Genomic DNA, 25221 nt, shown 5'->3' with positions numbered 1-25221 from the left:
AGTTCATCTGTCTCCCAAAATTCACTTGCCTTCCCAGCACATTCCCACTCTGAGTCTTGGCCACTTGTTTTGTGGACAGTCCAGCGGTCACTACCCTAACCTCATTCACTGACCCATCTGGTGGTCGTGCCCTCCACTGGGCGGAGGGTTAAGTTCTGACAGTCTCCGAAGTGCACCAAAGTGGGCCTAATTGTACCAAATCAGAGGCTATGACTTCTCTTATCATTTCAAGTTTCGGATGAACCACGGTGCGTTAGGGTGTGGGATCTGGCGCCCCCTGTGGCTACTGAGGCAGTAGGGTAACTCAACCCTCTCTTTGGTCACGGTACATTGCTGCACACAAAGCAACTGGCTGTTTTCTTTGAAGATACACATATACCTTGTGGGTTTGTTCCCTCTCTGCCTGTCTCACTTCCCCTCTCGCCACTCATTCTTGCCATCTTGGGATCTTACACTTGGGACTTTACAACCTTAAGCAACGTGGTGCTTGGCTCACAAAATGTCTCCTCTCATCCCTTCATGCAGTTGAAAATCCTCATATAATCTTTAGCTCCCCAGAAAGTTTATTAGTAGCCTGCTGTGGTTAACATTTTGTATGTTATGTATATGTATATATAAAATAGTAACCATGACAACAATAACACTAATATATATGTATATATATATCATTAACAAAAACAGTAACAATGATGGTCCTCATTCCCCTGACCCTGAAAGAGCTCCCAATACGCCATTGGGCTACACTAGCATGTGACAGGGATGAATGGAGACATTGCTGGTGCCCACTCAAGCAAATCGATGAACAATGGGATGACAGTGATATAGTGAGATATATATATATATATATATATATATATAATGTGTGTGTTTATATAGTCTTACAATGAAGTAAGTCATAGAGAAGAAAATGACTTAAATGTTTTGTCTTCATCTTCTTTGTCTTTACATTGACTTGACTAATGTGGAGGAAGGAAGAAGAGAAGGTTGGAGAAGGAGGAGGAGAAAGAAGAGGGAGGGTTATAAAGTATCTGTGTATGAGTGGGTCCTGGATGTCCATACAAGAATCAACTGTATTTTCTGAAGAAAAGTAACCACATGAGTTTGCCTCGGAGCCTATTTTCCAGGAGGAAACCTCAACAGGGCTAATGAGGGAACTGCATCCTGAGTCAGGTGGCAGTGCAAGGGCCTGTAGACTGGGCTCTTCAAGTCTATTATTTGAATGCATCTTGCCTAGGTTTTCTCTAAAATTTAGTCTGCTGCAGTCTCAGAAGCTGCAGAGTTGAGCTCCAGAGCACTGAGGGGGAAAGTATATGTTCTAAGGATGGGAACGACGGAAGGTTATATGGCGGATATTGAAGTTGGGCCTTAAAGTCTCCATTGTATATAGTGTAGATTCCTTCACTCTTATAGCCATAAAGGTTGGCTGTGCCCAATTCCCAGCCAGATGTAGGGTATAACAAAAGCAGAGAGAGGAGAGGGCACCTGTGGACTTCTTGTCTACTTTTCACTCTCTATTTATTGTCTGTTCTTTCTCTTTGTTATTAAAGCTCTTTGAGGATAGGAGTTTTGCATGCTTGTGGGTTTTTTTTAAACCATGGAATCCTTAGCAACAGAAACAGTGCCTGGCATTTCGAAGGGGATATATATATATATATATATATATGTATATGTATATATTCACTGATTGATCAGTTGGAATTAATGTTTAGATGACAGCCGGAAGGGGAAGATCCAATCCCAGCCCCAGGAACTGGAGGATGAACAGGTATGTCTGCAGTTGACTGGCCCTGGGTTTGGTGACACGTAGCTGCCGTTTATTCCCTCATTTGTCCACCACCATTTATTGCATGCCTGCTTTATGCCTGGGGAAGTGCTGGTTACTATTAGCACAGAATTAACACAAGAGAAGTAAATCCCTATCCTAAAGGGGTTTGCCATTCTGGGGCTGTAACAACAAAGAAGCTGGCGATCACTTAAAAATATGAAATTCTGGAGATGCAGAAGAGAATCATGGAAGCCATTCTGCGGGGTTCAGGAGGGCATTCCCAGTTCAGGCGTGAATCACCAAGTCAAGCTCCCTTCTAAGGAGATGGACGGGCCTGCAGATGACGTCCTTTTCTGAAGGGAAAAACACGCAGGGGGCAGACACTGCAGATGGCAGCACTGGCCATGAAAGCCGGGCCTACAAGATGGCTCCTGGCTGCTTGGGGCCTGTCAAGCCATCACCAGCCTGACCAGCACTGAGCTCCCGACCTGACACCCGGGGGGTGCTCATGATTTCACGAGAGTCACAGGCTTTGGCTGCAGTTCTTTTCGGATGACAGGGACAGACAGCTGAGAACTGGGTCCTTCCACTGGGAAGGTGCCCGGGGGACCCACAGGAGCCAGGCAAGCGGCTTTCTCTTGCTAGGGAGGGCCTCGGAGGAGAGAGGAGCTTCTTTCTTCGCAGCCTGAGCCCCTGCTGGGCAGCCGAAGCCCCCGCGGCCTCCTCTGCAGTCTCCAAGCAGGCCCACGCCAGGGAGCAAAGGAGCAGCACAATGACTTGTTGAATGCAGAGATCCTGCAAAGTGTCATCTAGATGAAACGTCGCCCTGTGAGCTTAGACTCACCATCCTGGGCATGTCAGAAGGTGGCGAGGCCGAGGTGGCGCGGCCTGCGTCGCCTTAGACAGCCTTTGGGTTTGAGAATGTTTATTGCACAGCTGGGAGGCGAGCCCCCGCCCTCCAGGCTCGGCGGGCTGCGCGCCGCCCCCGAACTACAAGTCCCATCAGGCCACGCGGCGGGCGCCGCCATCTTGACCCACCTCAAGGCGCATGTCGCCGGGCGAACTCGCCTTCGGGAAGGCGAGGCCCCGCCCACTCGCGGCCCATTGGCTGGAGCGGGCTGCGGCGAGCGCCGCGGTTGGCTGCCGCGCCCGCCCGTCCGCTGCGTCAGCCGGGGTCAGAGTGCGCGGAGGTGAGTCGGTGTGTTGTGGACTCGTGGTGCTGGCTGCTGCTGTCGAGGCGGCCGGGAACGGGCGGTGGGGAGCAGGCGGAGGTGGCCTTGCTTCTGCCTGGCCGGCGCCGCAGTCGGCGTGGGCCGCGCCCGCCGCCGTAAACTGCCCCGCGCGCCGGCAGCGGCCGAGGGAGACGTCGGGGCCTGCACCTGAAGGGGGCCTGCCGCACTGGCCCCGAGGAGGGGGCGTTGCCATGGCGACAGCCTCTCCCGCCGCGGACGGGGGGCGGGGGCGGCCCTGGGAAGGAGGGCTGGTCTCCTGGCCCCCAGCCCCTCCCCTCTCGCTCCCCTGGACGTGGATGGGCCCGAGTTGGGGGCAGCACCCCGGGGTGGGTGATGCGGAGTGGCCCCCCCAGGTTGGGCCCTGGTTCATGCATGCGGGGTGAAGGTCGCGGGGGACAGGGTCGGTGCTGCCGGGGATGCTGGCCCCCGCGGTGCCGACCCTGGATGCATGACTCGCTGGTGGAGCGGGAGCGGGGTCGGGCCCTTGCAAGGCCGACTCGGGAGGATGGAGGCTGCTGACCTGGGATTGCTAGGGAAGGGGGAGAGAGATTTGATTCGAGGGGATAGATACCGAGGAAGGGCCTAGAACATGTGCTCTCCCACCTCCCTGGCGCACACGCATGCACACACACACACACACACACACACACACACAGAGCATGCTCGCGTAAGCGCGCGCGCGCACACACACACACACACACACACACACACACACACTCTTTGTGCATAGCCGAGGTGGCAGTAGGGATGGTGGACGGAGTGGATAGCTTTCTGTTTGCTTTTCCTGCAAAGGGTAGGGCAACAGGTGTTTTCTTAAAGCAGCAAGCATGATAACTTGCCTTTGGACTTGGCTGTGTCTATCGTGAAATCTAAATGGTCTTTGTTGACTTGGAAGATGCTTACATGTGGCCTATTTCGGATTCTGATAGTAGGGTGGGCTATTGCAAACGGACCGTATATCTCTGCTGGAGGTCTCGGACCACCTTTTGACGTTCTTGTTAGACATTTTTACTGAAGGTCTTTACTGAAGGTCCACCACCACCCCCCAACCCCCGCATGAATCCCATTGGGCAGAGACTATAATCTATTTGCACTGTAGTAGGTTGTGATTGGCTGAATGATTTTTGATTGTACCGTTTCTACCAGAAATTGGCTTCATCAAATTCTGCTTTATTCTGACTTTATCATATACGGCATGCCTTGTTTTAGTGGGCTCGTGCTTGGAGCTTAAGTATATTATACCTGAATCCCCTACCATTTAAAAGCCAATTTATAAACAGGGACTTGGAGTGTGACTCCACTAATATGTGTGTATGTGATCTTGGTTAGAAACCCACTTGACTGCCTTTCATATGACAGGTGGGGGGCTGGGGGAAGGGAGCTGCCTGGAGGTGATTGATAAGGTTTCCTTTATGGATTCTGTGGTGCTTCACTGGAGCTCAGAGCACTTTGGCAACTTAAGCACTCCAAATTAAAAGCTCATTAACAATTCCTGCCCAAAGATCCTGTAAATAATCGCCTAGCTAGGTTTCAGAGTTTGACTGAGAGCTTTCCTTCCAACTTGAAATTTCTAAATAAAAGTATTTTTTATTTTCTTTCGTTTTGAAAAGTGTTTTCTTTGTGGTGGGGTAACGTTGTGAGTTGCGTTTCCCCGGTGGATCCGAGTAGAGTGAAGTTTTACATGTTTGAAGTCCTAGGCAGAAATAGATGCTTCCAACCCAGCTGATTCTTTGTGTAGAGGCCATTGCTAAATTTAAGGGGACCTCAAAAGTTTTAGTCTCTTGGGAGATCAGAGAAGTGATAGATTTTTCATTGGTGACTTGGGGTTAGTTTGCCTTGATTTTCTCAGAACTTGAAGCAGACCTAGAAGTCCCTTGTATTTCCTAGTCCATGTGGCCATTTGGAAAATGGGTTTGTGGTAGCTGACTAACTCCTTTCTCAATTCTGGTCCCAGTTGGTGAGTTTGGAAGATTGTCGGCCTTTTCCTGCTTTGCTAAGGTTCTGGAGTTATCCAGAGAGCTACCATTTGGCAGTCTTTCTCCGTCCAAGTGCAGGTGTTGTAAACCTTTGGTGGTGTTAGGAGATAATCCTTCAGGAGAAGAGTATGTTACCAGAGAAAACTGTTATTCCAGAAACACCACAGTTCTAGTAGCGTCTGAAAGTTCTTTATGGGCACAGCCCTTCCACATGGTTGTATTTCAAGGTAGCGTGAGTTGAGGAGTGTGAAGTATAGGAAGCTCCTTAAATGGTTTCAGACAGTGGCCCCGGGAATTCTGTCCTTTATACTGAAATAGACTTGTTGCAGAGATGTGTATTTATCCACAGCATTGGGGCTTTCCGGCTCTCACAGAACCATCAGTACCCCCAGCTACCAGTCTCGGCATCTTCGAAGTGAGAAGAGGTGAGAATCCGGTTGCCGGGTCAAGTTTGTCTTGAATTCTTCCTTCTGAGTGTTCGGGTTTATTGGGGTGGGGGTCGGGGTAGGGTGGGTGTTTTATTTTTTCTGTGAAGGCACCATATGCTCAGAGACTTCTAAAACTTAAAACAATGTAAAGTGATGAAAAGTCGGAGGTGGAGAATGCAGATAATCAAGTGTTGCTTCCCAAATTGTCAGTTCCTTTATGGACATCACATGAGAACCTATCTATAAGCCAATATACTTCATTATGCCAAGAAATACACATATTAAGGCTATACATTCTCAATGGTTTTGATAATGGGTTTGGTCAAGGCCTTGATTTAGTTTGAGTTGATGGATCCCCCCCCCCTTTTTTTTTTTGCTTTTTGGGTCACACCCGGCAATGCACAGAGGTTACTCCTGGCTCTGCGCTCAGGAATTACCCCTGGCGGTGCTCAGGGGACCATATGGGATGCTGGGAATCGAACCCGGGTTGGCCGCATGCAAGGCAAATGCCCTACCCGCTGTGCTATTGCTCCAGCCCTGATGGATGCCCTTTAGATAGTTGATGATCCCAAACACTGCATTTAATCAGGGATTGGGTAAAAAAGTGCACTCTGGTGATTGATATTCGGGATCTTAAGACTGTTCAGTAACTAAGGACCAGACACTTTGCTATGTTGTGACATTATAGTGGAGAACAAGACAGCCACTGTCCCCAACACCAAAACTTCTATATTCCTAGAAGAGAGTAAAGGAGCAGTTAAACATTGTGAAAGTGCTCATCAGGAAAGCAGAGAGACTTCAGGAATACTCAGAAAACTCCCCAGCCCTGGCCAGTATGCCCAGGAAGGCTTTTGGGGAGTGAACCCCCTCACCTAGTTTGATAAAGATGTGAGGAACCAAGGGCCAGAGCATTGTTGATTTTGAGAAACTGAAGTTTGTTGTGATTGAACCAAGAACTACCTAGGGAGCAGGGGGCAGGAGAACATGATGGAAACAAAGCAGGAAAGGTCATCAGAACCTTAATAAACTCTTAAGAGAGGCTGGTGGGTGTGGGGGAAAATCTTGAAATAGGTTGGACAACTTTTTGTCTAAAGGACAAGATAGTATTTATCTAGGCTTTGTGAGTCTTTGTCACGGCTTTTCAGCTCGACTTAACTGCTGTCCAAAGTAAAGCTGCCATAGACAGTACAAAACGGAACGGGCATGAATTTTACAGAAACCAGCAGCAAGTTAAATTTGGCCCAGGAAACCCCTGGATTACACTATCAAAGAGTGTAAGCAGCTATTAAGGAGAGTTTAAGAAGATTACCGACATTAGATTTGTGGTTGAGAAAGTTTGCTCTGGTTTCAGTGTTAGGAATGGATTGGAGGGGACATTGCTGAGGGCAGAGACTGTGACTGTGGCAGTTACGTGGGCAGCATTTTATTTCCCTTTTTGAAGCAGCATTTTGACACTAAAAATTGAATCTGACAATCTTTGAATCTGTGTATACTGATTTTGGTTACTAATTTTTGTTAGCAATACTGGTGCCTATTTCACAAGCTAGAAAAGATATAGGAAGGGAAAGTTGATGTTAGAATGAAAAAAAAAATAGCATTTTTTCCTGTTGAAAGTAGGGAATTAGGGATCAGGCAAGTGGCTTAGCAGTGAAGTGCGTGCATTGCATGCGTGAGACCCAGGTTATATCCCTAGCATCACAAAAAAGAAAACAGCAAATAAATGGAGCCTAGTAAGGATCTTTCAGAGTTTGCCGCTCAGTGTCAATTGCTTTGAACTTCTCAAGCTAACGCGTAGGTAGGCCCCACTTGCCGATGCTTTCCAGGGAATTGTCCTCATTCTGTATATGTCCTACTCAATCCTTCCTTCTTCAGCCAACAGATGACCTCCTCCTGCTTTGAGGAAGAGGTCTTCTAGTTGAGTACGATCACATATGATGTGTATATGTATGATGGTGAATGTCAGGGGACCAAATGGTTGTTGAGTGTTCAATGAATTGCCTTTCTCCTCAGACAAGCCCCAGAGCTACTTGCATTGCTGGAGGGAAGCCTATAGATTTCTTCTAACAATGCTCACATGACCACACGGAGCTCGCTTTCCTATCTGTATGGTGCAGGTGGGACTCCATTGTCCACCGAGAGACTCGAGAGACTCGATAGGGTTGGTGAAAGGATTTAATAGGACACTAAGGCTTGCAAAGCTCTTAGCACACGTGATAACTTTTGTTGCTAGTTGTATTTTACAGAAATTTAAGAAAGCTCTTTCCTGAGTTGGCTTTTGATTTTATATGCATTGGAGTCCTCATCTAGCCTCATCTAGCCTTTGTGGCCTGTAGGATAGAAACCCAGCCCCTGGTGGGGGCAGCTGCAGATAGAAGGAATTTATACGAAGGCACCCCCCTTCCTAGCGGAACATTTTCAGGCAGCAGGAGGCCCATTCAGAACCCCAGAACATTTTCAGGGTGGCCCTTGGCCCCAGCATGTCAGTGAATTGAATGGAGCAGCTACCTGAAAGAAATTCGCCAGAGCCCAGGCTCTCTGTGGCTCCCTGTGGCTTTCCGGGTCTCTGATGAGTGGTGCCTTGTACGGAGCCTCCCAGGGGACTTTGCGGTGCTGTCCACCAGCACTCTCCGAGGCGGGGTCAGCCGGTGGGCCTGACGCTCCCTGCCACCCTGGCGAAGAGGCTGAAGTGCAGCGTGCTGCCGGGGCCTGTGCCCTGTGGTGGTCAGAGGCAGGCAGACTGGCCTGCGGATGCAGCTGTGCTCAGTTATTGCCGTGATTTCTCTTCTCCGAGGGAGAGCTGTTGCTGTCAGAGTCTGCCTTGCCCACATCTGCATGGCTCGATTTGGGTCTCACTGTATCTGCACGGGCCTGTTGGGTTTTAATTGATGACTGCTAGAACCAGGTCTGTGGGGAAGCAGATTTCCCTTTGGGTCATTGTTTTTAGCCCGTCCTCCTTTGGGGACATTCTTGGGGGAGCCTTGGGTTACGAGAGATTGCTTTGATATGTTCAAAATTGTGCCTTGTGCCCCACAGCTACAGGTAAAATCAAAAGGCGGATAATTTATGGGAGTGTCAGCGCTGGCCGCTGGCACCTCAGGAGGCCATTAGTATGCCTGTTCAGGCCCTCTATGTCCTTGCAATTGATTCCTCTTTGCATGAGCTTGATTTGGGAAGCTGTAGATCTGTGGGTAGTGATTGGATGTGACAGTCCAAACACCGGTCCCTAAATTAATCCTTTTAATAGTATTCTGACACCAAGGCAATTCTCTCTCTCCTTCTCCCTCTCTCTCCGTTGGGTGCAACAGAATGGGGTTGTTGGCTATGAAGGAATGGGGGAGAGAGGTTGAGAGGGAAAAAGAGAGGCAGTGAGAGGGGCGAGGAGGGTGAGGGGGGCCGAGGGCGGTTGCTTTGCTTTGCTTACTGTTTACGCCTCTGATTCCAGAGCAGTTGACACCATGAATTTGGGCATATTATTTCATTGTGCAGACAGTTGCTTACTTTGTGCCTGGCTCACGCTGGATGCTAGGAATGCAGAAACGAATAAAATGTGCTCCTTGCCCTTAAGGGTCTGTGTCAAGCTCAGTGTTTCCTGCTGTTTAAACTCATGCGCTCTTTAGGTTTTAAAATGGTCTTGTGCTTTTTCTTAATACTGTCTGAAATTTTAAAATGCATTGAGGGGCATGGAAGAAAAACCCCATGAAATTATGCCAGACGTGCTTTTTGCTTTTATTGTTTTGGGGCCACACCCAGCGTGCTCAGGGCTCATGTGTAGCTCTGCACTCAGGGTCTCTTCTGGTGGGCTGGGGACCACAGGGGGTGTTTAGAATTGAACCCAGGTTGGCTGCATGCAAGGCAAGTCCCCTACTTGCTGTACTGACTCTTTGGCCCATCAGATAAGCTTTTTGTTTTTTTAACCTGCACACACATGTACATATGTACATACATATCATATACCTACCTCCCATTCTTCTCATCTAACTCCCTGGAAATTCTTGGTAGCAGGAGAAACAAGTAAACCTTGTATGTAAATTTAAACATGTTATACCTGAAATATAGATATAGAGAAATAAAGTTGTGAAGCAATTAGCCTGTACTACTGAATCACATTCAAGCAAGTCAACATTATTTATTTACTTTTTTTTTTTGCTTTTGCTTTTTTGGTCACACCCGGGGATGCACAGGGGTTATTCCTGGCTCATGCACTCAGGAATTACTCCTGGAGGTACTTGGGGGACCATATGGAACGCTGGGAATCGAACCTGGGTCGGCCGTGTGCAAGGCAAACGCCCTACCCGCTGTGCTCTCGCTTCAGCCCGCAAATCAGCTTTATGATGAAGTATCTGAGAAAGCTACTAAAAGAAAGATTTGTGTGTGGCTGACCTGTGTTCGATCACCGATATGCCACATCTTACCCCCTGAGCACCCCACCGAAATGATTCCTGAATACAGAGTCAAGTAGCTCAATCACCCCTCTGTCCCCACCTCCAAAAAAAAAGCGGGGGGGGGGGGAGTGTTAGGGCTGGATCTTGTAAAAGGTGCAGTTGCCTGGTGAAATGGAAGTCCATAGCAAAACAGAGGCAGTCACATTTGCCAAGAAACTGATTTGAAAAGGAAAAGCCTCTTTGAGGGCCCAGCCCGTGAGCTAGCCCATCTAGCTGTGTCCTGCCGGGCCCTGTCCTGCCGTTGGCCTCGGCCCCAGAATGGCTCGTTGGTGCTCTGCAGAGTTGTTCCAGTAGAGCCTTCAACTTCCTTGTGTTGCAGCAGTTTTGATCCAAGGCAGGTTTTCACTGTTTGTGCTTTTCGTACCCAGGACTGAGATTTATTTTTCTTATTAAAGTATAAAAAAATGCTTCGCCAGTATAGATTTGGATGATTTGGACATTTATTGGTTTTGGTTGAGTTGCTTTGAAACTCCTGCGCCAACGTAAAGGCTGCATGAAACTGCGTGATGAGCAGTGTTGCCTGGTGGTTGCTGAGGGAATAGAGGGTGGCGGGCGGGGCCGGGAGGAGCACAGGGACCCCCGAAGAACTGAGTGTTCTGGCCTTTGTGTCTGCACGCGGAAGTGGGAATTCTGTTTCTGCAGTGCTTAGTAGTGGGAGATTAAATGAGATGGAATATGTCTGTCGCCAATACAGTGGCCGACTTCAGTGTTTTTCTGAAATGGTGTTTCCCTTTCCTCTTTCTTATGTATGAATCGCTCCTTTTTATTGAGCATTTTGCTAAGCACTTTTGATTACTCTGGTTGCATTTGGACCCCAGAGAGATAGGTATCGGGGTATAATACAAGGAATCCGTGGTAAAGTGAGGATTTGAGCAGCGGTATTCCATGAGTCCTTGTGTCTGTATACGTGGCGACATGGAAACAGGGGTGTGGGTTCTGGGTGCCTCTCCTCTGGGTCAGGTACTGTCAGCAAGTGTCAGGAAAAGATTGCCAACCTCCCCCCCCCCCCCCCGCCTCACCCCCCTGCCTGCCCTGCCACCAGTAGTCGAGTAGGAACAAGCTCCCAGACCCCTTTGGCTGTGGTGGGCTCTCCACTAACTCGCAGAACCTAACAGAGGGACGTCTCCCAGCTTGGGTCCCTTGAAGGAGCGTGTGCCAAGCTCCCAGGTGTGGCAGATGTGTTCGCAAGCAGCAGGCAAGTCACAAACAGCTCCTTCTTTTTTCTGTGCTGCCTTGAGCTGCCGAGGCAGCTAATTGAAGGGGAGAGGGAGCCTCCTGTGGCCTGTGATGTTGCCATCAGAATTTGGTGTTCCTGAGGTCTTGAGTGACTCAGCTCTGCCATGGTTTGTAATTAGCAGCTGCTTCTGATGTTGGATGAGCTTGCAGTAGCTCTGCCTTGGAGCTGGAGCGGCAGGAGCTGGAGGCCAAAGGCCGGACCGCCTGGAGAGAGGCGGGCGTTTGTGGAGAGAGGGGCCAGCGCGGTGCTCCTGCTCCCCCCTAAGTGCCCTCGGGGAGTTTGGTCGAGGTCCGGAAGTGCCAAGCCTTGTTCTCTCTTAGGCTCCAGCACACAGCAGTCTAGACCGAGCCCTCTGGCCCCTGTTCTTCACGATGAGAAAGTAGGGGCACAAGTCCTGAGGCTGAGTTCTTCTCACGTGCCTGTGTGCACCCTGGGTCTTCGTTTTTTCTTTCTGGGGCTTATTTTTCCCCAGGGGCTGCCCTGTGGCTTCTCTTGAATTTTCCTTCACCTGCGATTTTCATAGGCCGTGCTCTGGCAGTAAGGATGCATTCATTAGAGTGAAGATAATGACTTTTGAGGGCACGCAGTTTATTTATAATCTTCCCGGACTATTTTTAGCTGCCTGAGACAGAGCCTGTGACCGTGTGAGTTCCAGGCAGGTAATCCAGGGTTTGCTCCCCGGCGGTGCCTCTGCCTCACCTCCCTGTGCACCTGCGTCCGGAAGCCGGGGGCGCTTTCTCCACTGAGCTCCCTCTGGGTGCCTTGGGAGTTCTCTGGAACCTGCCCCCTTCCAGCCAGTCTGGCTTTTTATGGTGAGGATTGTCTCCCAAGTTGGGGCAAAGCTCAGTGTGGGTGGTAGGGAGGTGGGGTCAGAGTCAGACCTCTGCTCTCATGATGGGTGTCTCTTCTTTCCCGTCCCTGACTCTGATCGTGCATGTGACAGGCCGGACCCCTGCCTCTGCCCTCCCTTCCCCCCCCTCCAGTAATGGAGGCTATAAAATGTCTATTTACCCAAGACACCAGAATGACTCCTCTGTGGTTCCACTAATCTGGTGATTTGGTGCTTCTCCGGTCTCTCAGGTAAATACAGATTGAGGCTTTTTATAAAGGCATATTATTTCTCTCATTAAATGTGTGTTTTGGCACATGCGTTATTTACCTGACTGACAGTAATGGCTGCAAAGGAGCCATTGGTATCTGTTGTGTAAATACCCCACACAGAGGCCAGCCTCCAGGGGCCGTGACACAGGCCTATTTCCCAAATTGGACTGCCCACAGCATCACGGCGGTCTCGGGGGCCGGGGGTGTTCCCCGCATCTTGAGGAATCATTTATCTTCCTCTTTGCCTTGGGCTGTGTGCTGCCTTTAATTTGCTAGGACAAGGAAAGGGGTGTCTAAGACTAAATGTGTATAAATCATGTCTCTGATGACAGTGTCCAGAAATACACAGAACTACGATTTGTTTCTTCTGAGTTTCCCCCTCAAGAATACTCCTACCTGATGATACGTTATATACTTAGTGTCTAGAAACTACAGTCTAAAGTATAACGGCCATCCATAGAGGGACTAGAGCGATAGTACAGAGCACAGAGCAATTGCCTTGCACACAACTGACCCAGCTTTGATCCTTGGCATCCCATATGTCCCACTCCCCGCCAGGAGTTATCCCTGAGCACAGCCAGGTATGACTCCCAAACAAAAAAGCATCAATAGAAAGGGAAGACCCCAGATGCCAGTGGCTCTAAGGCAGTTGGAGGTCCCTGCGGGGAGTGCAGGGGTATTTCCTGAGAAGGCTCTAATGGTACCCTTGTACCCCACTTTAGTGAAGGAGTATTAAGTGGGTTTCTCATCGTGGACACCCAGAGCTTCTAGGCTGACTCCTGCCACGTTTATGTGGATTAAAAATTTTTTCTTAAGTTTGAAATTTGTCATAGTTACATGAAAGTTGGATGTTTAGTACAAAGCATTTTTCCTGAGTTTTGTTGGCCTTCCTGGGGCCCAGGGGCATGTCTCAGAGCTGGAGTAATGCCCCACACGCGGGGGACCTGACTGAGGTTCCTCTGAGCACTGTTGAAGAGGATCACCCCTGTCCCATGCCCTTGAAAAAAACATCAGCCAAACCATCAGCCTGTCACCCCGAGGAGTTTGGGTTTATTTTCCACATGCAAGGATGTTTTCCTGCATGACCACATATGTTACTTTGTCTAATCCTCAAGTCCTATTCGGGTTTTGCCAGTTTTCCTAATAATGCTTTTTGTAGCAAAATGATCTGGCTTGGAATGCTCCACTGCATTAGTTATGGAGTCTGTGTCTCCTTTAGGCTTCCCTTAGGAGGGTGTTCTTCCGCATGCCTGGTGGCTGCTGTGTAGGGATTCCTGCATTAGGGTTTCTTTGACATTTTTCTCATGTTTAGTTGCAAGTTATGCATCTTCTACAAGAACATCACAGAAATGGTGCTCTCTTCTTCCCATTGCTATTTGTCATGTGCTGCATGATTTTGGTTTATCCTGTTATTGATGACAGTCACTTTGGCTGCTTGATTAATGTGATATTCGCCTGGCCAGAAAGTACAGGAGTTAAAGCACTTGCCTTGCATCTGGATGATTCCGTTGTGATGCCCTGTGCCACAAATGGGCCCCAGAGCACTGCTAGGGGTCATTCCTGAGCACAGAGCCAGGCACAGACTCAGGCACCTCCAGGTGTGAACCAAACTATGCCCACCCACCTCTCCCATTTTTTTTTTTTGTATATCAGATGTCTCTGTTGTAAACTTCCTGTTATTATTAGTAAGCATTCTGTGTGGACAGACTTTGAAATTAGGTAAATGTCTCTTACCAAATCAATATTTATTACTTTATGGACTCATGGTTTCCTTCTCATCTAATGCATTGGAATCTGTTAGCATCATTGTTTGCAGTGGGAGCTACCTCAGACTGACTTCTGCATACTTTTGAAATGTACCCCTCAGGGGCTCAAGCGATAGTACGGTGGGCAGGGCGTTTGCCTTGCGTGCTGCTGACCCAGGTTTAATCCCCAGCATCCCATATGGTCCCCCAAGCACTGCCAGGAGTAATTCCTGAGGGCAGAGCCAGTAGCAACCCCTGTGCATCACCAGGTATGACCCAAAAAGCAAAAAAAAAAAAAAAAGAAATTGGAATGTACCCCTTATATCCAGAGCATTTTCTTTGCTTCCTACTGCAAAAAGATGTTCCAGGCTCCTATACACTTCCCTTGTGACAGCCCCAGAATCCCCAGAATCCTGTGTTTCTCCAAAAGCACGGGCTCATTTAGCGGGGAACGTTATTTAGAGGGAACTCAGATGGCACGTATGCTCCTTGCGGTTAGAGTATTTGGTGTAATATTGGCCCCTCAGTAGACATAACTGGAAAAAATATATATATGCATGCGTGCATAATTTGTGTGTAAATATTCTCACATTTACATCTTTATTTTGATATGTTTTATATGCCAGAAACCATGAGTTCACATTGTTATCTCCGCTTGCAGTTTTACACTGTGGTTTCTTCCCCTTCCCGTGTTTCAGCTCCATTCTCTGTGAGAAGCCCCTCTCTCATGCTTTTCGTAAGCTCTTCTTTGACCAGCTTGTGCCTCTGTCACCGGCCTTTCCACCCAGGTTTTCTCTTACCAGTGGCCCTGGCATCAGCCACCTCTGCCCCCATGTCTATGCCTACACTTCTGCTGGGGAGCTGCCAGGCTCCGCCCCCACCCTCCACCTCTGCGTGGATACCCTCCTCCCCGATTAGGCTCTGACAATTACTGTTGACCATTCATGCTCTTGTGACTCCAACTGCTATAGACACCTATCCCCCTCCATCATCAGAGGGCTCTGAAGCCATTCGATTGGCTTTTTCAGAAAAGGAAGCCTGCCCTTTGTTTCTTGAGTTCTCCTGAACTTGGTTGTTGGATGTGAAGGAAGTCCTTCTCCAGAGACTAGTGACATGCAGGGAGGGCCTGACGTTCTAGTGTCTCAAAATGCTCACAGCCCTTTTCCCCAGGGTGTAGTCAGGGGAGGACAGCAAGGTCTGCAGGCCCAAGGACCTCTGGCCCTGACTGCGTTTGTGGCCCAGGGAAGGGAGTGTGCCGCAGGGGAGGTTCCGAATGTGCAGGGGGAAATGGACGTTCCTCTCGGAGATTGCCTGAGACATTAATTGTATTTATAGACCTCCAGTGAGGGAATCCAGCTTTGGTCAAGTGAGCATAGCTCAATAGGATAATTGTAATAATAGTAAGCTAATATTCATTGAGCTTTATGAACCAGACACTGTTCCTAGTGCTTTTCGTATGCCCTCTCCTTTGTTCTCACGTGAGGAGCAGGTACTGCTGTTGTTGTCATCGAACAGGGGAGAAATCGAAGACAAGCTTACCTGAGGTACTTGGGCAAATAATTGTCAAAACCAGGATTCAGACCTGGAAGCTCCTTCTCAGGACACCTCTACTGTTTGGTGGAAGGGGAGGGTTGCCTGTCTACATGCTGAATGTATTTCATATACATAATGGAGACTAGTTAAGACTTTCAAAAGTCTTTACGCAAGACCAGACTTGGAGGGGTTGCAGAAGAGTTCAAAGCCCCCCACGGACTTTGGATTAAATGGCAGTGTGTAATCTGAGCACACTGGTTTGTCTCGTCTCAGCAAGGCTCCCTGGAATTGAGGAGTGGGTGAGAGGAGTCATTTTGAACTCTGACTTTCAAAGATTATTGGCCCATTTGCCTTCCAGAGGGTTTCCATAATGAAACTCAGGCCAATTTTTGCCCGCCCTGGATCAAGAAATGTGGGCTTCATTTTTGTAGAGAATATGAAGCTATAGTGGAAACAAGTCCTTTGCTTGTTTGCAGGATCCCTGGGGAACTTAACATTCGTTACAGTCTTAGCTCTCCTGTGTTCCCATGGAACCTCACTGGAGAGATAGGGTAGTTGAGGACCCACCCTTGCCGATATCCCAATAAATATGCAGACACATCATATTGCTCATTCAGTGAGCTGGGAGAACCGAGACAGGGAGTGACACTTAGCATTGTCCACGTCCACTTGCGTTGTAATGACCTCATTGTTTGTGAGTGTCCTTGGCCCTCCCAGACTGCTGTGTGCCCATTTGTGGCCTTTTAGAAGCAAGCCCTGGGCCTGGCCAGAAGGGGCTTTGGAAGGCATAAGCTATGGCCATTTCTGGTCTGAGTGGTGAGAGTTCTTGTTTGAGGCTTATCGTTGAGGGAATTTGAGTGTTATGTATGAAAGGGGGAAAAAAAGACAAAAATTGCTGCTTTGTTCCTTTTTGGGGGGTGGGGGGAGAGCTTGAGTTATTTGTGAGTAAAACTCAGGCTTTGATTTTTATATTTAGTTTGCCCTCTAAGGAGCAGACGTTCTGCAAATTTAAAGGGAAAACTTGAAAAGTGATTTGGATTATTATTTTTTTTGCACATGTTCACTCAGAAAACTTTACTAGACTTAGCAATGCTCCCATTACTGCCACATCTGGGTTTTCTCTTTTTCTTCCCCATTTAAAAAAGCCCTGCGGCCCTTCAGGGCCTCTAGGAAAGAGTGAGTCGAAAGGCAGCAAATGGGAAGGGCCCGGCGGCTGGCAGCTGTGCGCTCCTGGCTTCCCGCATCCCCCTAGGGGGCCACTTACTGGTGGGCTGCGGAATCGCTCCTGGGAATGTCCTGGGCCAGCTCCTACTCGCCGAGCCTGTTCGCCTCCCTGCAAGGAGAAGGGCAGGAGAGAGCAAGCCGGGGTACCTGGCTCCAGCACCATCTCCCAAGGCTGGTCTGAGTCTACTTAGCTACCAGCACTGAGTGTCACTCACTCTCACATGGGTGGCGCCATCGGAAAGGTGGCCAGAGTTTCTCCCTTCTCTGTCCTGAACCAACCGGAGGGCTCCGTCCTGCGGTGGAGGCCAGTGCCGGCTGTTGGGAGGATGGTGGGGAGACTGGGAGCTGTCCTAATGCTGGATGTTAGGGTATTGAACCTTGTAACAAAGGCTGTGGTTTAGAGAAGGGCCCCGAGAGCCTGGTGTGGGTCATGTGATGTGACTCTTCTGAAGGCTAGACAGCGGGGCAGAGCTGCAGTGGGAGGGGAGTAACCCGGATTGTCTTTTTTTTTTTTTTTTTTAACTCTCCTTCCCTAAGTTTTAGATGCTTCTGGATGTTCAGTGCTAGCACCTTTACAGACTGGAGCAGCTCGATTTTCTTCATATTTACTTTCAAGAGCAAGAAAAGTGCTGGGCTCCCAGTTCTTTTCTCCCTGTGGTGTTCCGGAGTTCTGCTCCATATCCACCAGAAAGCTGGCGGCCCACGGCTTTGGCGCGTCCATGGCGGCAATGGTGCCCTTCCCTCCCCAGAGGTATCACTACTTTTTAGTGCTGGACTTTGAAGCTACGTGTGACAAGCCACAGATTCATCCTCAGGTAACTGTTGCATCGTTGCTCCAGAAAAGGTAGGGTGGGCAAGGAGGGAGGGAAACTACTAGAATGGCTGCCTGGGGTACAAAAGAACTCGGTGCGACTTTTGAGCCTGAGTTGTAAAAGGCATTGTGGCCCTGGCTCTTTGGGGTCACCTTTCCTGGAAGAAGTCAACTGCATGCCAAGAGGATACTATAAAGCAGCCTTGGGGAAAGGCATATGCATATAAGAGCTGAGGGGCCGGAGAGATAGGGCAGCAGGTAAGATGCTTGGATGTAGCTGATTGGATTTGATTCTAGGCCCGCTGTATGGTCTTTCAAACTTCGACAGGAGTAATCCCTGAACACAGAGCCTGGAGTAATTCCTGAGCACACCACTGGATGTGGACCAATCCCTACCCCCGGTTCCCCACTCCTCTCTCCCCAACCTCCTATCCTACCCCTCAAAAAACAAAACAAAGCGAAACAACAATTGAGGCTCTTCGGCCCAGGGTGTGGCTCAGTGGTAAAGTGCCTGCCTTGCGTGCTGGAGTCCTGCGTACTTAGAGCACGCAGAGTATAAATATGCCAGTGGAAGAACAGAGGCTCTTAGAGAAAAGCCGGTAGTGATTTGTCAGTGGTGTTTCTTGGTGCTGTCCTGAAAGAGAATCTGCCATTCCCACTCAAACCTTCAGAGAACTCAGCCAGAATAGATATCTGACTTCAGCCTCTGAACATCTGACTTTCAGCCTCCCCAAATATCTGATCCAGACTGGCCAGCTGAGCCACGCCTGAATTCTTGGCTCTCAGAAACTTTGAGAGATGGGGGGGAAAAAAAAAGAAAAAAAAAAGAAATGACTTGATGGGGCTGGAGTGATAGCACAATGGGTAGGGCATTTGCCTTGCACGCGGCCAACCTGGGTTCGGATCCCAGCATCCCGTATGGTCCCTCAAGCACCACCAGCAGTAATTCCTGAGTGCAGAGCCAGGAGTGTGACCCAAAAAGAAAAAAAAATTAAAATTAAATAAAATAAAAAAACAAAAAAAACCACAAAAGAAATGACTTGATGTTAAATCCCGGAGTTAGGGGCTAATTTCTCACATACAACATTGGATAACCCGAGCAAGTATCCTTCACTACTGATGTGTTGGAAGGGAAGGTTTCTTTGCTTACTTTTTGTTTTCTTAGCCTCCAGCTGTGTTTAGAAGCCTTTTGCTTTTAAGATTGCGCTCCAAGGGGACTGGCTTAGCTGCTGAGCGGCTTGTGTGCTGGGTGCTCTCCGAGCGCTGGGCGTTTGCTTTGAGGGAACGTTTACGGGCTGGGGTAACAGTTCCTTATACTCTGGGCAACTGGGCCATATCTGGGGCTAGTTCTGTAACACTGGCCCTAGATTATCAAGTGTGTAATTTTGGATATGTAGACATGCTGGATTGTGAACAACTTTCGGTAGTAGTCGGAGAGGAAAAGGGGTTGTAGCATCAGGAGCTTGGGAAATAGGGAGCAGTGAGCCTGGTCAAGGAGAAATTGCGCCTGTTCCTTTGTGAGTTGTGCTTTTCTGTATAGGGGTTCTATCTTTAAGAAATTAGAAACTTAAAAAAAAATAGAGAGCAGTCTCTTCACCTTCTCTCTACCTTTTTTTCCCCTGTTTTTCTTTTCTGCCTTCGAGTAGAGTTCTGCCTTTGGGCCGTTGGAAGCTTGGGAAGGTGGGAGCAGGGTCAGGAGAATGTCCTAAGGAAGGGAGATTTGAATGACGTTGAATAGATACTGGGCCCACGCCATACTTACTTTCTCAGCCCTTAGCTCCTGCCCCTGCTATAGAGACTTTTCCATCACCGCAAACTATCCTGATGGTGTGTTTGGTGTGTATGTGTGTGTGTGTGTGGGGGGGGGGGCGTGGGGAAGGCAGGGGGTGGATGGGGAACGGGTGAGCAGGTTGATTATACAGATTTTTTTAGGTTATGAATCAGGGGGCTTATCCTATTAATATTCTCTTCCTGACCTAGATGTCAGTCATTAAGCCCTAGAAGATCTTAAGTCTAAAGCCTAACACATCTTTATTTCTTGTGTGTGATCCTGTTTCTGAACCCCATGATCATTTGGTGTCTCATGGCATTTACGGCTTTCTCCCACTTGGCATATGCTTTGTAAGTATGCTTCTGAACTTTCAGTTAGATTATGAGTTTAGAGAATCATGTAGTTCTGTGCTCTTGTCCCCCAAAGCAGCCTCTCCCTGCTGTGGAAGGTGAAGACTGGCTCACGTCTCAGTTTGGTCTGTCCGTATTAACTCACATCTCTCTTTCAATGGAATTTGTTCTTTTTAAAATTAATGTATTCAATACAGAAGGCACATTGCAATACAACTTTGAGTCACTTGTACCAGCAAGTGACTTGCCCAGACATAGGCGCTTAGGCCTTCTAGAACCAGGCTGACGTAGGATTTCCTGCTGTTTACCAGGTTCTGGGTCTGATTAAAGCTTATCTCCAGAATCAATGAACCCTGATGATGTGATTCCAAGGGCACTTAAGGAATTGGCTGCCCCGGTTCATTATTAGCTGTTGCTGTAGAGAACTCAGGAAGAAGCATTTGCTGTCTAGCTTATCTTTACAAGGGGACTATGAATGATCTTAGAAATTATAGACCCGTTAGTTTACTGTGATTCAGAGAAGATACTTGACCTGATCGTCAGATAATCAATCAGCAAACAGCTAAAAGGGAGCACAGGGTGCTGAGTAGTAACTTACATGAGTTTGTGAAGAAGAACAAATCCTGTCAGATCAATCTAACTTCTTGCTGTGACATGGTGATAGATTTGAGTGGATCTAGGGCAAGTGATAAATGCGATGTGTCTGTACCTCATTAAACCTCTACAATGCTTGATCAACAGTTAGGAAGGTGAGATGACCCACTGGACCACTCTCGGGCAGGAAAAGGATGAGCAGTGCATGAAAGGTTGAGACTTCTTAGAAGCAACTTAAAATGCCTGTCTTTCGTTACTAAAAAAAAAGCTTCCTTGAAGTTTGCAGGATCCTGCTGGCATGGAAGGCATATTGTAGTCGTCAGCCCCAGTTAGGACAGTCCCCTTTCACTGAGGTCCTCATAGGTCAGGCTCTTCACTTGCTGGCTTTTGTTTTCCATGTTTCAACTCAGATGAACGTAAGTGTGAGGCTGGTTTCTATTTGAAAATATTTTTTCACTTAGATGTTACTCTAGGTGGGTTTTAATGCTTCAGAGACTCTTGTTTTGAGGAATAAGATTTCATTCTTGCTTGAGGAACTGTTTCCTAGTGTAGAAGGCAGTATTGACTTGTTTGGAGGAGGGTTGTGGCTCTTGTGTCCTCATTTGCAGAAGTTGGTGCTGCCCCTTTTGGTGTGGATATGTCCGATGAAGTTGGTTTTCACCCCGAGGCCTGAGGGAAGCAGCCTGAAAGCTTCCGTGGGATCTTTAATTGTGCATCCTTAACCTGAGGGCAAGTGCTCTCAGCACCTCTGTGTTTGGAATAGAGCAGCACCAGCAGGGGTGTGGAATATGAGGGCCAGACGCTGCTCCTGGGGAGGAGGATGGATCCTCAGCTGATGGGACGTGACCTTTGGGTTATGAGAAATAACCTTTGGGTGGCAGTTGCCCCTGTTTGCTCTTTGTCTATAGGAGCTCTCCTCCTCCTCCTCCTCCTCCTCCTCCTCCTCCTCCTCCTCCTCCTCCTCCTCCTCTCCCTCCTCCCCCTCCCGCTCCTCCTTCTCCCGCTCCCCCTCCTCCCTCCCTCCTCCCTCTTCCAACCCTGAAAGGATTCCATCTGCATTTTGAGTTAATCTCCGAGTAAGGGGAGTTTCTCTTTTATAGGAAACTGTCCAGATGCTGGGTTATTTTGGGAGGGGGCTTTGGGGAAGGACTGATGACAACAACGGGAGACGGGTATCAAAGAGCAGCTCCAGGAGGATGTCCGCATGCCTTAGAGCCCGCGTGGCATTATTGGTCTTTCGTGAGAAAGAAATTTGGGAAAAATTTACAGGAAATTGGTTAAGATTCCTACAAATCAACCTCTATTGATTCCCTTTTCCTCTGTTCAAGACCGAAGGGCAGGCTCCCGCCCACCCCCCATTGCCTTGCCTTCCCTCAGCCTTTGGTGCCCCACACTCCAAGCGGACCCGGAGGCAGTGCCCTGCAGGGTGAGCCCCCTCTTCGGCCCATTCACCTGGCACAAGGAGACAGCCGGGCGGGGCTGGTCTGTGCTCGGGGTGAGCCAGTGCGCTGCAGGCCCCAGTCAGCCTGCATTTTTTCCCCCGATGCAGACAGGCAAAGGCACTGACGCTATTCTTCTAAACTGGGAAATGAAATGCAAAACCGATGTTAATGTAACATTATGGTTGAGATTAAATGCACCAAAATCAGGAAATTCAAAGTTATGCTTCCCACAGCAACCATAACTCAGCCTCATCTGGCGCGTGTAGTATTTTGTGTTAGTGTGGATGGTGTTATATGTTAAGACATTAAAGTTAACACCATAAGCAGAGCACAAAATGCTTGAGGGGGCTGAGTTATGACGACTGTGCGAGCTGTAAGTGTTCTTACACAGGCTCCCAAGCCCGAGAATAATTTCCCCCCTGCCCATCAGACCAATTATTGCCTTTCTTTTTTGTGGCGCGTTGGCCTGAAGACCTCTCTTCTTCCAGCCTCACTGCAGATGAATTCCTCCATTGGTGGCCACTGATGGTGGTGGGAATGGGGCAGCCCACTCGGCCCTTTTGTCCTTTTTGTTGGGGCCTCCATAAATGTGATGCCCTCCACCCCACCCCGTGAAGTCTCCTCCTCCTGGGCTGCTGTTCCCTGGTGGTCCCTGCTGGGGCTGGGCGTTCCCCCTCCCCCCCCCCCCCCCCCCCCCCCCCGCCACCCCGGCTCTCACGAGGCCTCCTATCCCCCGCTCCCTGAATGGGAACAAGCATTTGCTGTGTCCGGGTCTTGGCCCCGCTGTAACTTCCCATGAAAGCCAGAGTGAGGGCGCTGCTTTGTTGGAGCAGACCCAGCAGGGCGGAAGTGAAATATACCTCCAGGGAGTGGGGTGCTGCTGCCTGGTGCTGCTGCAACCTTGTGTGTTCGGGTGCGATCGAAGTGGGTTTGTTGTGGGTTTGTTTGCTCTCTTCAGTTGTCTCTCTCTCTCTCTCTCTTCCCCGGAGCTTTTACCTCTCAGCTGCCTTGGTGTGTAGTTAGGCTACAGAGTTGCCTGGGGATGGAACCAAGAACTTTCCTTGGGGAGCTCTGGGTCACTAGTAACAAAATCACCACATAATTTAGTGCAAATCAGGAAACATCCCCCCCAGCCTCTTATTATCCTGGTGGCCTCCCCAGGGCCGAGACAGCTGTTGGAATGCAGATTTTGTGAGACATTGAGTTAAGGTTGGCGGTGGGGAAGGACTCTAAAGAATAGGCCCATTGATGCCCGGTGAAAGAAATCAGGGACTGTAAACTATCAGTGACACTGGACTGCCTTTGAAAGGTTTTGTTGGACATGACAAAACCAACCAAGTCAGGAAAGGAACGTGGAGGACCCATTGTCACCACCTTTAAAGCCACCAAGAGGCCTCTTTTCCCTCTCTGCACAGCAGCTTTAAGCTTGGTTCCGATGCCGGATAGAAAAATGCGATCATACCTTCAGGGAGCTCGTAGTTGAGACGGGGAGAAGTATGTGAAGTGGTGTGAGGATGATGACCCTCTGTGGGCCAGGAGAGGTGCTGGGAGCAGAGGAGGGAATGACCAGCCCTGTGCGTGGCGTGGAAAGGCCACCGAGGCTTCAAGTCTGGAGGACTCTAGGAGGCCAGAGAATGTCCACCTTCCATAGACCAGGTGGTGTGGACCTGTCAAGCAGACGAACCCCGAGAGGTGTGGAAGGAAGGGCTGACCAATACAGAGGCAGAGGAGGGGTCTGTGGCTGGCGAGATTTGCTAGCGGGGAGGTGGCTGAAGGGCAGGGTCTGCATGTATGGGTATGTGTTGGGGGGCTGGGGTGAGGTGGAAGTTGAGCCCTCCCTGTGGCAGCTGCACAGCCACCAGAGCAAGCCAGTGGGCTGGGCTGGGAGGGCAGGAGTTGGGGTGGGGGATGGGAACCCTAAGGCTTCTCCCCACTCCCCCCCACCCCCCATCACTTACGTTCCTTACTGTGTCGACTGATCTTTGTCATGACACCAGGAAACAGATATCAGGAGGTGCTTTCTCCATCTCTCTGTCTTGTTGGGAAAAAGGAACCTACATCATTTTGATTAAGATGCCATTGGGATGATTATTCCTGTTTTCTTCTTCTCTTATCCTGGGTGTTCGCAATACTTAAAAAAAAAAAAAAGCCCACAGTCATACATTTATGTGATGAGTTTTGAGCTCTCACCATGAAGATTGAGTCATAGCTTAAGAGCTTGGAATCCGAGCGTTCCCAGATTGACATTAGCCCCCGAGCCTGGCAGGCCTGCGGCAGGCTGGGCCAGGCAGAGAAGGGTTTCTATATATTGAGGGCTGCCAAGCCCTGATAGGCGCGGGGAGCGTCAGAAAAGCGGTAAGTAGACGATGGGGGAAACATCAGGAAGCTTTTAATCTGAAGGCGGAGTACCTCAGGAGGAACGCAGGTCTGGATTCTGTCCCTATTTGTAATATGTTAGTGAGAGAGCTTGGTCTTGGCTAGCCAGCCAGCGAGATGTTGCATGAGAATGCCCTTGGATTCCAGTGCTGTACCCTGGGTCTAGTCCTGGGAGATCTTCCAGCCCAGGGAGCATTGCTCTGAAAGGCCAGTGCTGGCAGACCCATGTTTGCAGAGACCAGTGCCACCGAAAGGGGAGGAGCATGTAGAGGTCTCCGTGAAGGTGGGGGCAAAGCATAGGAGGAGTCGTACTGAGTCAGAACAGGAAATGGGAATGTCTACTTGGGTGGAGGAGATGGAACAGGAATAGATATTGCAAGCTAGAGTCATGAGGACAAGGGGAAAGGGGTCCTGGGGGCTTGAAGATGGATGTTGGATGGGGCTGGTGGGCTAGTACAGCAGGTGAGATGTTTATTCGATCCCTGTGGCCATACATAGTTCTCTGAGCCCTCCAGGAGTGAGAGTGATCCCTGCATGCAGAACCAGGAGTAAGCCCTGAGCACTGCTGGATGTGGCCCCTAAACCAAAAAGAATGGGTGGATGGAAGGAAGGAAGGAAGGAAGAAGAGGGAAGGAGGGAGAAAATGGATGTAGGGAAACTGGTTAGGAGACATTTCTTGAAAGAACTGGTGGTAATAGTGAGAATGTGCTGTAGCCCTTGGATGTGCTGGGGAGGAGTTGAGCTTGCCAGCTATGCATTTAAGTAGCTCCTTTGGATACTAGTGGGCCCTTGCGAGTCAGTGGTGCTCAGAGATTCTGTAAGGATTGGAATGTGGCTGTCCACAGGGTGCTCAGACTGAAGATCCAAATGTGGGAGAACTGGTATTCCTTTATGTGACGTTGGTCATGAGTCCTTCAGGATTTGTTTGATGAACAGTTTGGCCCTTGGCCTGTGGAAAGTAGGTTTGATGGTTAGGTGGATGGGATGCTGGCTAACTAGAAAGCTTGGAACCTTGCTTTATAGAAATATGACTTAAACAGAGCCATAACTTGGGATTGCAGGGTCTGGAAATGGAGTTGAGGGACTACTTCCCACCCCCTTTTTTAAAAAAAGTACTGGCAGTATTTGATTGCAAGGCTAACAAAAAGGAATTGGTAATCTTGGTAATTAGTTGGAGATGGAACCGTTTTTAGA

The 25221-nt window shown here is 49.1% G+C and overlaps 1 protein-coding gene across 4 annotated transcripts in view; it reads left to right on the top strand.

The window, feature by feature from the left end:
* The first annotated feature begins 2963 nt into the window (after positions 1 to 2963).
* ERI3 (ERI1 exoribonuclease family member 3) overlaps positions 2964 to 25221 on the top strand; it is a 125596-nt gene continuing 103338 nt past the window's right edge. Inside the window, exons 1-3 of one of the 4 annotated variants that reach the window (XM_056130956.1) lie at positions 2964 to 3323; positions 5323 to 5398; positions 17227 to 17498. In XM_056130956.1, the coding sequence (XP_055986931.1) occupies positions 3189 to 3323; positions 5323 to 5398; positions 17227 to 17498 (483 nt within the window). In that variant the 5' untranslated portion in view covers positions 2964 to 3188. Of the gene's footprint in view, positions 3351 to 5322; positions 5399 to 17220; positions 17499 to 25221 lie in introns of all 4 variants that reach the window. The other 3 variants (XM_056130955.1, XM_056130954.1, XM_056130953.1) reach the window with 3 other exon arrangements.

The sequence above is a fragment of the Sorex fumeus genome, unplaced genomic scaffold, assembly GCF_029834395.1.
Source record: "Sorex fumeus unplaced genomic scaffold, SorFum_2.1 ptg000082l, whole genome shotgun sequence".
NCBI lineage: Eukaryota > Metazoa > Chordata > Mammalia > Eulipotyphla > Soricidae > Sorex > Sorex fumeus.
Note: the sequence above shows the minus strand (reverse complement) of the source record. Positions and strands in the feature narration are given on the sequence as shown.